The sequence below is a fragment of the Callithrix jacchus genome, chromosome 12, assembly GCF_049354715.1.
Source record: "Callithrix jacchus isolate 240 chromosome 12, calJac240_pri, whole genome shotgun sequence".
NCBI lineage: Eukaryota > Metazoa > Chordata > Mammalia > Primates > Cebidae > Callithrix > Callithrix jacchus.
Genome location: NC_133513.1, coordinates 60584933 through 60598636, shown reverse-complemented (window position 1 = coordinate 60598636; position 13704 = coordinate 60584933). Strand labels below are relative to the sequence as shown.

Here is a 13704-nt window from a genome sequence, read left to right as displayed (position 1 = left end):
TGGGGCGTTGTCATGAGGATTACCTTGACTTAATTCAGGAGACGTGTTTAGAACAGTGCCAGGCACAGGGTGAGACCATGGCACCAGCTGTGGGGTTCATTGGTACATACTCCCAGGTGAGGATAATCAGAGTGAGGGCTGCAGGCCCACCCAGCTGGGGCAGGACTTCCTAGGATATAACCTTGGGGCCTCAGCTAGCCTGGGCCCCTGTGCCAGCCCTCAGTGGGGACCAGTCTCTCCCCACACACAGGGCCGCTTGCTGTGGCTGCTCCCTTGGCCCAGACCTTCCCTTCAGTCACAACAGGTGCAGCCTCTGGAAAGCCTTTTTCTGCCAGGGATGTGCCTGCCAGCTTGGGCCGGGAGAGCTGAGTTCTGCTCCGGGTAGAGTGAGATGTTTTTATTGGAACCTGCCTTTAGCTGGCTTAGGATTTCATTTTTCCTGGGATGGATGGAGGTAGGAGATGATTAATGCTGAATGAGCACTTTCTTGGTGCCAGGCCCAGGGCTGAGTGCTTCATGTATGACACTCTATGTAATCACAGCTCAGCTGTGCAGAGCTGCCATCCTTATTATTGCTTTACAACCTCTAAGGCTCAGAGAGGCTGACCAACTTGCCTGGGGTTGCACGGCAGGGAGTGGTGGTCTGAGGATTTGACCTTGGGTCTGTTCCATTGCAAAACAAATGCTCTTTGAACTGCATTGCAAAAAGACACTTCCATGTCCCAAAACCTGGTAGCTTAAGGGGTACTGTGGGGACCCTGGAAGGGTGTCTGGTTTCCAGGACGCATACCACAGCCCTGGTTGAACCCTCCAGTCCCAGCTCCCTGCTTCAGCTGGCTGGCAAAGGAGGTCACATGGTCCAGCCTGTGCCCGCCTCTCAACCTCATGCTCTGCACTCTCTCTGTTCCAGGCTTGCTGGTCTCTGCACCTGCTGCTGAAATACAAGCTTGTTTCTGCGTGGGGCCTTTGCATGAGTCGGCTGGCTTCTTCTGTTTCCATGTTTCAGATGAAATATCCTCTCTACAGAGAGCCCTTTTGTGACCTCCCAACCTAGAGCCGCCCCTCCCCACTCTTCCCCTATTTCTCCATTTCTGGGGAGCACAGCAAGGCCTCCCTGACCTTTTCATCCAGTGCTCACCCTCTATCCCTCCACTGGAATGAGTTCCACCTGAGCAGGGGCTGCGTTGCTTTGCTCACCCTGTCTCTCCAGTACCCAGAACAATGCCAGGCACATACCAGCCCTCAGGAGGGTTACCAACCACTTCCTAAAGGAGCAGGGAGGGGAGACAGGGAGGGGCTTGGCTAAGGGGAGAGCCCCAGGCAGGATGTGAGGTGCAGATATCCTCCTTACTAAGGGCAGGGCCAGACAAGCTGGACGGGGCGGCTCCTAGGGCAGGTGTGAAGGGCGGTTGAGGTGCAGGGACTTTCACAGAATCAAGCTTGGTCTCTGGGACTTTAAGGGCCATCTTTTCCAGCCCAGCACCTGCACTGGGGACATGAAGATGAAAGCAGAGGCCAGTTTTCAAGGAATGACTTTTCCTTCCGGTGTCTAGTCACCATCCTGACATCCCAATAAGGGACAGCCCGGCCTTGGCTTGGACATCTTTCCAGTGACAGGGGTTCACCACCCTCTAGGCGGCCATGCCACACTTTGACAGCTCCAACTTGAAAGTGTACAGCCTCTCTCTGCACCAAGGTGACCCACGTAATAAACTGCGTCCGCCTGTGGGCAGGACCCCTTCCTGTTGTCTGAGCGGGGCCTGGGCGATGACGGGCGCTCCTCTTTCCCGCTTGCTTCCCTCCTCAGTTCAAGTGCTGTGGCGGGGAGGACTACCGAGACTGGAGCAAGAACCAGTACCACGACTGCAGCGCTCCTGGACCCCTGGCCTGCGGGGTGCCCTACACCTGCTGCATCCGGAACACGGTAGCCAGTGCTCCTGTGGTGGGTGGGGGCTGCGGGGACCCCAGATGGTCCACTCTTCTCTTGTCTCTCTTCCAAAGTTGAAGACGGGTGGTGTAGGTGGATGGTGGGGAAGTAGGAATTGGTGGCAGAGAGGAGGCTTTCCTGATTCTTAAGGGCTCCTGAAAGTGGAGCTTCTGGGGGTTGGGCATGGGAAGGCCATGAGTTTTTTTTCTTCTTTTTGAGACAGAGTCTGCTCTGTCGCCAGCTGAAGTGCCGTGGAGCAGTTTCCTCTCTGCAACCTTCGCCTCCTGGGTTCAAGCGATTCTCCTGCTTCAGCCTCCCTAGTAGCTGGGATTACAGGCACACGCCACCACAGCTGGCACTTTTTGTATTTTTAGTGGAGACGGGGTTTCACCATGTTGGCTAGGATGGTTTTGATCGCTTGACCTCGTGATCCACCCTCCTTGGCCTCCCAAAGTGCTGGGATTACAGGCGTGAGCCACCGCGCCCGGCCCTGGCTATGTGTTTCTTAGTGGTGTTGGTTAACATCTGTTGAGCACCTACCTTGTGCAGGCCTGCTCTGGGCACTTTGGTGGTATTCACTCATTTAACCTTCACAACCTGTGAGGTACCTATTTTTATTTTACCTACTTTACAGATGAGGAAACTGAGGCACCCAATGGCTGGCTGTCTTGCCCAAGGTTGGCAGAGCTAGGATGAAGGGCAGGCAGGCATTGCCAAGCTGCATTCTGGAGAACTGTGCAGTCCAGCTGAGGGCGGGAGAGAGAGGCGTCCAGGCCAGGGGAGCTTAGTAGGGACAGCTGGCTCTGTAGTGTTGGTGGAAGGCAGGGCAGGACCCCCACCCTGGGCATCTCCATTGGTCTTTTGCCTTGAGGACCTGGTGCTCAGCAGCAGCAGGATGCTTGGAAGGGGGTCTGATGACATAAATGCCAGCCTCCTCCTCTTCTCAGCATGATCCTCTTGGCTCTGTCATCTCGGTCATTTGGGATGATGTCCTGTGTGGTCACCGCTTAAGTGAAAGGCTTCATCCGTCCTTGTGTTTGACAAATGTGTCCAGAAACCATGTCAGGATTGGAATGAGGCGGAGAGCTTTGCAATTACTCACGGCCCAAAGAGTCATGGAAAGCTTCTCTCCTGACATCTCCACCATTCTGTGCCCACTGCTGGATTCTGTACACTGAGCAGCTGCGGGTGGGGGGCCTTGCCATGAGTCAGAAAGCCAGTGCCAAGTGTACTAGCTCTAAAAAAGTCCAGGCCGGGAGGGAAGCTTTGTTTGGAAATGTTAGCTGCCATTTTAGGTTAGTTCTCTGGGAAGGGGGGATGCTGAGGAGGAGCAGAGTTTCCAGAGAGGCCTGCATGGGGCGATCCTGAACTTCACCCAGGGCAGCAGCACCTGAATGCCCAAGCTGAGATGTGCAAGCCGAACTTGTATTCATTCATTCATTCATTCATTCAACAAATATTAGCTGAGAACCTACTCTGTGCCAGACACATTTTCAGGTTCTGGGGGTACAGCAAACGAAGTCTCTGCCCACATGGAGGTGACATCCTAGTGGAGAAAACTGACAAAATAAGTAAAAGATAGTTAGAGGGTCATAAATGCTAAGGAGAATAATAAAGTAGGGCATGGAGGATTGTAGTTTTGGATCCTGAGAAAGGTGGGATCTGGGTGAAGCTCTGAAGAAAGTGAGGAAGGTGCCTGGGGCTGGGGCACTCCTGGCAGAGAACAGTGTGTGCAGAGGCCTGAGATGGGAGTCACCTCAGGGTGTTTGAGAAACGGCACAGAGTGGCTGGGGCAGAGGAGCACAGGGGGAGGATGGTAGGAGGTAGAGTCAGCGAGGTCGTGGGCACCCCGAGGGCCACAGGCAGGACTGTGGGGCATTCTTGAGTGACAAGGGCCCTACAGGGCCACAGTGGAAGAGTGGCATTCTGACTTGGTTTTACCGGGATCGGCCTGGCTGTGGTGCAGGACACGGTAGATGCAGGGATAGGGTTAGGGGCTGATGTGCAGTGATCCAGGGGTCACGGGTCAGCTTGTCCAGGCAGGTGCTCTTGGACCAGCACCTGTGGAAGGAGGGAGCCAGAAGCAGGCTTGGGCGATGAAGGGAGGTGAGCAGTGATGCAGCCTCAGCTCAGTTTGACTGGAGGCCTCAGCCACATCTACGAGGGCAGCCCTTCAGAGTTGTCCCCTACTGGGGTGGGGGCCAGGCCTTCACACTCCCACATTGAGCAGGCATTACATGAGTCTGGTGGTCTACCCAGGAAGGGACTTGCTGGCTCTGTTTAGCCAAGAACAGAATAATACACCAAGAGGAAAGAGAGATTGATGGATGATAAGGAATTGGCTTGTGTAATTATGGAGGTGGGCAAGTCCCAGGATCTGCAGGGTGAGGCGGCAGGCTAGAGACCCAGGAGAGCTGAGGGGGTAGGGCCCATTCAAAGGCTGGTCAGGCTCCAAACCTAGGAAGAGCCAACGTTTCAGTTCAAGCCCAAAGGTAGCCAGACAGGGAGAATTCTCTTAGGGTCAGTGAGGGGAGGACAGTCTTTTGTTCTGTTCGGGCCTTCACTGATCAGATGAGACCTTTCCCCCTTGGGCAGGGCCATCTGCTTTACTCAGTGCTGATTTAAACATTAGTCTCATGCAGAAACGCCCCCGCAGAGACACCCAGAATAATCTCTGGCCAAATATCTGGCTGTCCCATGGGCGGGTCATGTTGATGTATAAAATGAATGATCACATGAAGTAGTTACTGCAGGGGGCTGACAGCTAAGCGCTCCCCACAGCGTCTGAGCCCCAGGCAGGAGAAGACAGATGCCTGGAGCTGGGTGGTGGTGGTGGTGGCGGCGGTGGAAGTGGCGAAACGTGGTGACATTCTGGCTAGATTTTACAAGTAAGCCTACAGGATTTGCTGGTTTATCAGATGTGGGTGATGAGTGAAAGAGAGAAATCAAGGAGGTATCCAGGTTTTGGTCTGAGCCACAGGAAAGACGGGGCTGCCACTGCCTGAGAGGGGAGGACCGCAAGGAGGCAGGTGGAGTGACCAGGAGCTCAGCATGGATGTGGGGCGTTTGAGAGCCTGTTCAGCATTCCAGCAGGGAGGTCAAACATGCAGTTGGATATAGGAGTCTGAAGTCCTGGGGATGACTGGGCTGGGGCTGTAAACACGGTCACTGTCTGCAGAGAGCATGTGAAGGAGAGCACCGGGGCAGGAAGTAGCCTTCCCCTGGCCGGGGTTATCTGACCCTGGGTTACACACTACCACTGATTCTCCCTGTGCCACCCCAGCTGGATGGGTTTCTCTAAATGTAAAACAGAGTGTTCCCTTCCTCAGTAGAGCTGGTTGATTTACGTCCAAATTATTTATTTTACACTACACCATTCAACCTGGGATTTGAATGAGTACACAGGAAATAATGTAGTGTAAAAAACTAAAATAACATTAAAAATCAGGGCTGTGGAAATTGTATTCTCAGATAGGAGGCCTAGACAATGGAGAAAAATATAAAATACTGACCTATAAACCTCTGGGCCTCATGGACTCACCGAAAGGAGCTGAGCCCGGTGTCTGCTGGCTTGGAGCAGGCTCCCCCACCTTCAGGCTGTGAACCAGTACCAGTCAGTGGCTTGTTAGGAAGCAGGGCACGCAACAGGAGGTGAGCAGTGGGTGAGGGAGCATTCCCGCCTGAGCTCCAGGTGAGTCCTTCCTGGGCCTGGAGAAAGATTCTGGGCTTTAGTGCCAGAGAGGCTTCTGCTAGTTGCCTGTCTGCTGAGAGACTCATCCCCCTCGAGGTCACCAGAGCTGGCCCAGTGAAGTCACTATTGTCACCTCCTTACGTACCATGCAGCTGAATTGTTTGTTATGTTCATTATCTCCCTTTCTACAGTGTAAGTTCCATGAAGGCAGGGACTTTGTCTTGTTCTGTATTCCAAGCAACCAGAACTGGGGTTGGCGTGCAGTATGTGCTCAGTTAATATTTGTTCAGTGAGTGAATGAATGAACCAACGAGGCAGAAAGCATCATGTGCTGTGCATCTGCGCCCCAGGCCCAACCCTCTCCATAGGGATCATGTTTATGGCCTGGATGGGCCAAAAACACTTGCTGAGTGATGCCCAATGGGTGCTAGGCATGGCTGAGTCTGAGGCTACCTGGAGAACCGGCTAGATCGAGGGAAGTTTTCTTGTTCGCACATCAAGCCCTGACATTTAGAATGACCTAGATGACATCTGAGGCCCAACCCTCTCTCTTGAAAGGAGAGAAGATGCCCTCCCTTACCTTTCCAGGGGCTGGAATTGTGAACAAATCATTTCAGCCAGTGTTCCTGTATTTCTTCATGTGCGCAGCCCCATGATAAGCACTTTACATGTGTGTCTCACTTTTAAAAAATTTTTTAATTGCATTTTAGGTTTTGGGGTATATGTGAAGAACATGCAAGATTGTTTCATAGGTACACACATGGCTATTTGATTTTCTGCCTCCCATCAGCTATAGCTGGCATTTCTCCCCATGCTATCTCTCCCCAACTTGCCACGCCCCACTGTCCCTCCTCTATTTCCCCTTGACAGACGCCAGTGTGTGATGTTCCCCTCCCTGTGTCCATGTGTTCTCATTGTTCACCACCCACCTATGAGTGAGAACATGTGGTGATTTTCTGTTCTTGTGTCAGTTTGCTGAGAATGTTGGTTTCCAGATTCATCCATGTCCCTACAAAGGACACAAACTCATCGTTTTTGATGGCTGCATAATATTCCATCGTGTATATGTGCCACATTTTCCCTGTCCAGTCTATCATTGATGGGCATTTGGGTTGGTTCCAGGTCTTTGCTAGTAAACAGTGCTGCAATGAACATTCGTGTGCATGTGTCCTTATAGTAGAATGATTTATCATCCTTTGGATATATACCCAGTAATGGGATTGCTGGGTCAAATGGAATTTCTATTTCTAGGTCCTTGAGGAATCGCCACACTGTCTTCCGCAATGGTTGAACTAATTTACACTCCCACCAACAGTGTAAAAGTGTTCCTATTTCTCCACATCCTCTCCAGCATCTGTTGTCTCCAGATTTTTTAATCATCACCATTCTAACTGGCGTGAGATGGTATCTCAATGTAGTTTTGATTTGCATCTCTCTGATGACCAGTGATGATGAGCATTTTTTCATATGTTTGTTGGCCTCATGTATGTCTTCTTTTGTAAAGTGTCTGTTCATATCCTTCACCCACTTTTGTTTTTTTCTTGTAAATCTGTTTTAGTTCTTTGTAGATTCTGGATATCAGCCCTTTGTCAGATGGGTAAACTGCAAAAATGTTTTCCCATTCTGTTGGTTGCCGATTCACTCTAATGACTGTTTCTTTTGCCGTGCAGAAGCTGTGGAGTTTGATTAGGTCCCATTTGTGTATTTTGGCCTTTGCTGCCAATGCTTTCGGTGTTTGGGTCATGAAGTCCTTGCCTACTCCTATGTCCTGAATGGTTTTGCCTAGATTTTCCTCTGGGGTTTTTATGGTGTTAGGTCTTATGTTTAAGTCTTTAATCCATCTGGAGTTAATTTTAGTGTAAGGTGTCAGGAAGGGGTCCAGTTTCTGCTTTCTGCACATGGCTAGCCAGTTTTTCCAACACCATTTATTAAACAGGGAATCCTTTCCGCATTGCTTTTGTCAGGTTTGTCAAAGATCGGATGGTTGTAGATGTCTTTTGTTGCCTCCAAGGCCTCTGTTCTGTTCCATTGATCTATATTTCTGTTTTGGTACCAGTGTGTCTCACTTTAACGTACAAAGTAGCCCTAGGAGGTGGGTTTTCTGATCATTACCACCCATTCATTCATTCATTTTCTTGGTTAACAAATATGTATCGAGGACCTCTGTGTGCGGGTTCCTTGGCAGCCCACCTAAGGTTGGTCATGGTTCCTAAGTGGCAGAGCAGGATCTGGACCCAGGAAATGTGGTGCCACAGGGCATGCTGGGTACTCTGCTGTTGCCCCTGAGTCATCACTGGTGCCTGCGGCACTCATCACCCACAGCAGTGTTCACTTAGATGTAGAGCAGTGGGGCTGGTGAGAGTTACGGGTTGGACCAGGGGTCTTACTCTCTTACCTGGTGGTGGGAGAAGGAGACACTGCAGGGCACAGGTGGTGATGGGAAGTGCCCGCACCAGCCTGTGACCTAGGACCTGCCCAGGGAGGGATTTGACGAGGTCTAGGGCCTGACCACAGCCTTCCCTGTGCCTAAGTGGATCAGTAGTCCGGAATTTTGGAGAGCACCTCTCTTCCCAAGTAGGAGGTTTTAGCAGCACCCCCTGCTGTTGGAGCACGGTCTGTGGATCAGGGAAGTGTGGCCAGGAGGACCTCTCTTCCCAAGTAGGAGGTTTTAGCAGCACCCTCTGCTGTTGGCGCACGGTCTGTGGAACAGGGAAGTGTGGCCAGGAGGACCTCTCTTCCCAAGAAGGAAGTTTTAGCAGCACCCTCTGCTGGTGGAGCAGGGTCTGTGGAACAGGGAAGTGTGGCCAGGTGTCCTGGCCTGGACTTCAGACAAACCACAGATGTGGTCTGAGGTTTTCCTCCCTAAGCGCCCCGGGCGCAGGAATAGCCGCACCCTGACTTCTGAGACGGTGCATTATGGTGTGAGCTAAGCGGTGCTCTGGGGCGGCCACAGCCAAGGAGCCTGGGCAGCATGCCATTCTCTGAGGTCCTGGTTTGCTGCTAGCGGAGGGGTGGTTCTCCCATGTGAAAGCCATGGAACTAGCATTCCTACAGTTTCTTCACTGGGCCTTTCTTGGAGGATGAGGTGGTTATGATGGCGACTCAAGCCATACTGCCTGGTTGGAATCTCAGCTCCATCCCTGCTGGACAGTGCAACTCTGTGCCTTGGTTTTCATCTGTAAAATGGGTAGGAGAATAGCGCCTTTTAGAGTTAGAAGCATTATAAATATTAGCTATTATACATTTCCATTTCAGACAGAAGTTGTCAACACCATGTGTGGCTACAAAACTATCGACAAGGAGGTAAGTCTTTGAAATGCCATTCCCTGGAGATGTTGCTTGTCCTGTTCCACCCTGGGGTGATTGGAGGGGTTTTTCAAGGTGGGGCTCCCGGCCACTGAGATTTTCCAACATACTTGGCTGTGACCCAGAGCCAGGACTCCTGGGGTTTCCCACCCCCACCCAGACACAGAAAGGCTCAGGGAACCAAGAATTCCCCCAGGCTGGGAGATGCCACCTGCCAGGGTTTGCCGAGCGCCTACTGTAGGCTGGTCCACATGAAGCCACCATGGCCCGTGCCGGTACCCTCAGCAGCTGTGTGCCCAGCCATGCTCAGCCCCAGCTTGCCTCTGCCCCAGGGCCACCTGGGACCCAGCAAGCCTTCTGGGGATTGCCCCTGGGTCGGCTTCCTGGGCAGCTCCCCTGGACTAGGAGAGAAGCGGGGTGGTGCTGGGAAGGGACCTGAAAGGAATGGTGGCCTGTCATGCAGAGCAGTGGCTTGCAAAGTGGGATTCCTAGTCCAGCGGCAACAGCATCCCCTGGGAATGTGTTAGAAATGCACATTCTTGGGGTGGGGCCTAGTGGGTGATTCTGACACGTTTGAGAGCCATAGACCAGCAGTGGTTCTCAACCCCTCAGCACCAATGGCCATTTTTATAACAAACAGTGGTAATGTCCTATTTTTAATCCCCAAATGAAATTCACATATAACCTACCTACATGCCCAGTTCCAAAACAATTGACATAGTGATCTGAAGTAGAGGAGAAATGAAATACAGCAATTTGCAGCTGTTTAACATGGCTCATCACATGGGTCCTCGGGCAGTGGGTAGGGAAGTCAGGTGTCTGCTGATGTGAGGCATCCCTGAGGCCTCAGTAGCTACAGGAGAGCTGATAGGGCATTGTGTTGGTGACTCTCACACCATGGCATCATTGTTGCTGCTGGCATGGTTTTTAAGACCGGTAAACAATTCTTGATAAAGTTCTGAATTAAATAATGGTATAATCATTTCTTAATTTACCTAGCAGTGGTTCTGGGAAATTCATTGTGTATTAAAACCAATGCAGAAATGCTTTTTTCCCCCTTAAGAAACAGTCTCACTGTTGCCTAGGCTGGCCTCAAACCTATAGGCTGAGGCAATCCTCCCAACTGAGCCTCCATAGTAGCTGGGACCGCTGGCACATGCCACCATGCCAAGCTCTGCTGTGTTTTTTATATGTACTTGGAGTGAGGCTGTTGGCTTGCATAACTATAGATAGGCTTTTTGTGCATGGAAAACACCTGTGAGGCTTTTTTTTCCCCTCCCCTCCCCTCCCATCTTCCTTTCCCTTCTTCCCTTCCCTTGCCTTTCCCCCTTCCCTTCCCTTCTTCCCTTCGCACCTTCCCTTCCCTCCTTCCCTTCCCTTTCCTTCCCTCCTTTCCTTCCCTCCTTTCCTTCCCTTCCCTCCCCTTCTTCCTTTCCCTCCTTCTGTTCCCTCCCTTTCTTCCCTTCCCATCTCTCCTTTCCTTCCCTTCCATCCTTTGCTTCCCTTCCCTTTTTCCCTTTCCTTCTTCCCTTCCCTTTCCCTTCTCTTCCTCTTCTTCGTTTTACTCCCTCCCTCCCTCCCTCCCTCTTTCCTTTCCAGTTTTGCTCTTGTCGCCCAGGCTGGAGTATAGTGGCATGATCTCTGCTGACTGCCACCTCCACCTCCCGGGTTCAAGTGGTTCTCTAGCTTCAGCCTCCCAAGCAGCTGGAACTACAGGTGCCTGCCACCACGCCCAGCTAATGCTTTTTTATTTTTAGTAGAGACAGGGTTTCACCACGTTGGCCAGGCTGGTTGCAAACTCCTGCCCTGGTGACCCAGCCACGTCGGCCTCCTGAAGTGCTAGGATTACAGGTGTGAGCCACTGTGCCCGGCCGACATCTGTGAGGCTTTTCATGCAGGGACTTCTGAGAAGCATGCAGGCAGGGCAGTTATTTGTGGAGTAGGATTACCCTGAGCTCAGCAGTCCCTCAGTCCCCAACCTCGATTGCTGGGGCAACCAAAAGTGCCACCATGTGTCCCCAGCCCTCTCTAGAGAACAGTACTGTCCATTAAGAACCAGCATCTAGGGCCACCTTCTCATGCTGCGTATAGGATCAGAGCGGTTGAGGGACTAGCCTGGACATGGAGTAAATGGCAGAGACATTTACCTGTGGCTCCTGCCAGGCGAGGTGCTCCGCTGTGCTGACCCAGCTCCTTCCCATGCAGCGCCTCAGTGTGCAGGACGTCATCTACGTGCGGGGCTGCACCAATGCCGTGCTCATCTGGTTCATGGACAACTACACCATCATGGCGGGCATCCTCCTGGGCATCCTGCTTCCCCAGGTGGGCAGGCCATGGGTTCAGAGAAAGTGTGGCTTGGTGATTGCAGAAGGGCAGAGGAGGTGCAGAGGGGGAGGTGAAGAGGCTGTTTTCATAGTGTCCCAGACTTGCCCGGAGTGGAGGGGGCTGCATGTCTGGAAGAAGCGGGTGAATGGCAATAGCAGTGGTGGTGAAGCTCTTCCAAGTACTGTGCAGGCAGGGCTGCTCCACTTCTCTCTGTGAGGGAGGCACTATTATAACGTCCACTTCACAGAGGAGGAAACAGTATTGGCAAGCTTCAGTGATGTGCTAAGACCCCCTAGTCTGTGGCAGAGCTGGGGTGGAGACAGGAATCCCAGGAGGGAGGGGCCCTTGCTGATGAGCACAGCAGGGATCTCTGGGATTTCCTGGGAAGGAGAGAGGGGGCCCAGGTGGGGGCTTCTTGTAGCAGTGTGGGTGCTGCAAGTGTCTGCTGTGGGTGTTGCCCAGGTCACACAGAGCCATAAGGGCTTGGGACTGGCTGCTTGTGTTTCTGGGAGCCGGGAGCTGTAGGGAGGCCCTCACCAGCTCTGCCCTTTCTTCTCAGTTCCTGGGGGTGCTGCTGACGCTGCTGTACATCACCCGGGTGGAGGACATCATCAGGGAGCACTCCGTCACAGATGGGCTCCTGGGGCCAGGTGCCAAGTCTGGTGTGGAGGTGGAGGGCACGGGATGCTGCTTGTGCTACCCCAATTAGGACCCAGCCTGGGATGGCAGCTCCAGCAAGGACAGTCTGGGACAGCACCTCTCAGTCCACGTCATGGGGCTGGACAGGGCTTCGGGCCCTCTGCCCACACTCAGGTCTGACCACAGCCAGGGCTCTTAGTGTGTGTGTTTTTGTGGGGGGTGGGGGGGGGGGTGGGTCCCACAGCCACCGCTGTCTCCCCAGGGGGCGGAGCCTGGGCCTCCCTTTAAAGACTTACCCAAGGCTGCTCCAGATCTGTGCCCACCTGGGGCCTGGGGAACAAGGCCCTCCCTTCCTCTGGCCTGGACTGTGGGGGGAGGGAGAGCCTGGGGCTCCACTCAGGGCCCATTTCATCTCTGGCAGTGCCTTGGCCGGAGGTATTCAAGGCAGTTTTGTAGCACTTGTAATCCGGGAGAGGGGAGGGGAGGGTGCCCCTGGGGCGGGAGGGAAGGGCCGCTGGGGAGGGGCAGGAGGGAAGGGCTGTCCCCACCGCCACACCCATGGCCAGGTTGGCCTCTTCTCAGCCTCCCAGGTGCCTTGAGCCCTCTTTTTTGTAAGGGCGGCTGCTTCCTTGATCCTAGTTTTTTACGTGATTTTTGTAACATTCATTTTTTTTGTACAGATAACAGGCGTTTCTGACTAATCAACGCTGGTATTTGCCCTCATGTCTTATTCTTGCCCTCCCCGCAACGAGTTTATTAATCAATAAAAACGTGTTTTGTTTTTTATTTTCTTTCCTGTGTGCTGTTTTGTTGGGGCGGGGGTAAGCAAAGTCGCAACCTGGACTTGGAAACCCTTTGTGGACGTGAGGATGAAGGGGGTTTACGGGGTGAAGATCTGGTAGCTTGGGACACCGGCCGGGGGGAAAACCTCAGGGCCAGAGGTGACCACGCCTATTTTACCTACAATCGAGGGAAACAGGCTGGGCCAGGTATAGCAGGAGGCTCCACCTCCCTGAAGCAGGGCTGACCGGGGACCCGGGAAACGGAGTTGGGGAAGCAGCGCACCCACAAGTTCACCTGTGCTTCCTGCATCCCTCAGTGTGCCCAAGGGCTACTGCGCAACACCTGCAGAGCGCGGTGTCGGTCGCCCCCTGCTGGAGATGCCGGGATTTGCGTGGATCAGTCCACCCAAACCTTCGGCCCCGACATGGGATCTAGGTTTTCTGTGAGGCTCTTAGTAGCCAGGACACTAGAAATAAAGCAGCAAGAGCCCCAGACCTGAAGAACTCTAACAGTGAGAACCGTCCATACACCCAGAAGTAAAGTGGTCAGATGCTTGGTCTGCCGTGTGTACCAACCCCACTATAAGAAGGGGCAGGAGGAGGATTTTTCAAAGTAAACAGTAACACAACGACAACAAATATGCCATAGAGCATGGTTTGCCAGGAACTTGTCTACACACTTGATAGATATTAACTCCTTTATCCTCCAACTAGGGTAATTCTTATCTCCATTTTATTAGTGGGGAAATCGAGGCACAGGGCAGTTAAGTAACTTGCCCAGGCAGGCAGCTGGTAAGTGACAAAGCTGTAACTTGAGGCCAGGTAGGATCCCTCGGGCCACTCAGCCCCTCTGCTCTATTGCCTCTGTCACCTCCTGTGCACACACGGTACCAGGTGTCTGAAACCAGTAGAGGCTGCAGCTGCTTCTGAAGCCCTGTCCTGGGGATATTCGCTGTAGCCACTGCTGGAGGTGATATTACTCGAGATATCACAGGGGATGTTACCTGGGCCTCCCCTAAGAGGATTCCCCGAGG

At 52.8% G+C, this 13704-nt stretch overlaps 1 protein-coding gene across 5 annotated transcripts in view; it reads left to right on the top strand.

Annotated features, from left to right (window-relative positions):
- Positions 1-12674, top strand: part of TSPAN15 (tetraspanin 15) — a 55533-nt gene extending 42859 nt beyond the window's left edge. For 2 of the 5 annotated variants that reach the window (XM_035268138.3, XM_035268136.3), the window contains 4 exons: positions 1808-1924; positions 8874-8921; positions 11088-11246; positions 11809-12674. In XM_035268138.3, coding sequence (XP_035124029.1) covers positions 1808-1924; positions 8874-8921; positions 11088-11246; positions 11809-11958 — 474 coding nt within the window. In that variant the 3' untranslated portion in view covers positions 11959-12674. The remainder of the gene's footprint in view (positions 1-1807; positions 1925-8873; positions 8922-11087; positions 11247-11808) is intronic. The other 3 variants (XR_013524933.1, XR_004731985.3, XM_035268137.3) reach the window with 3 other exon arrangements.
- The last annotated feature ends 1030 nt before the right edge of the window (positions 12675-13704 follow it).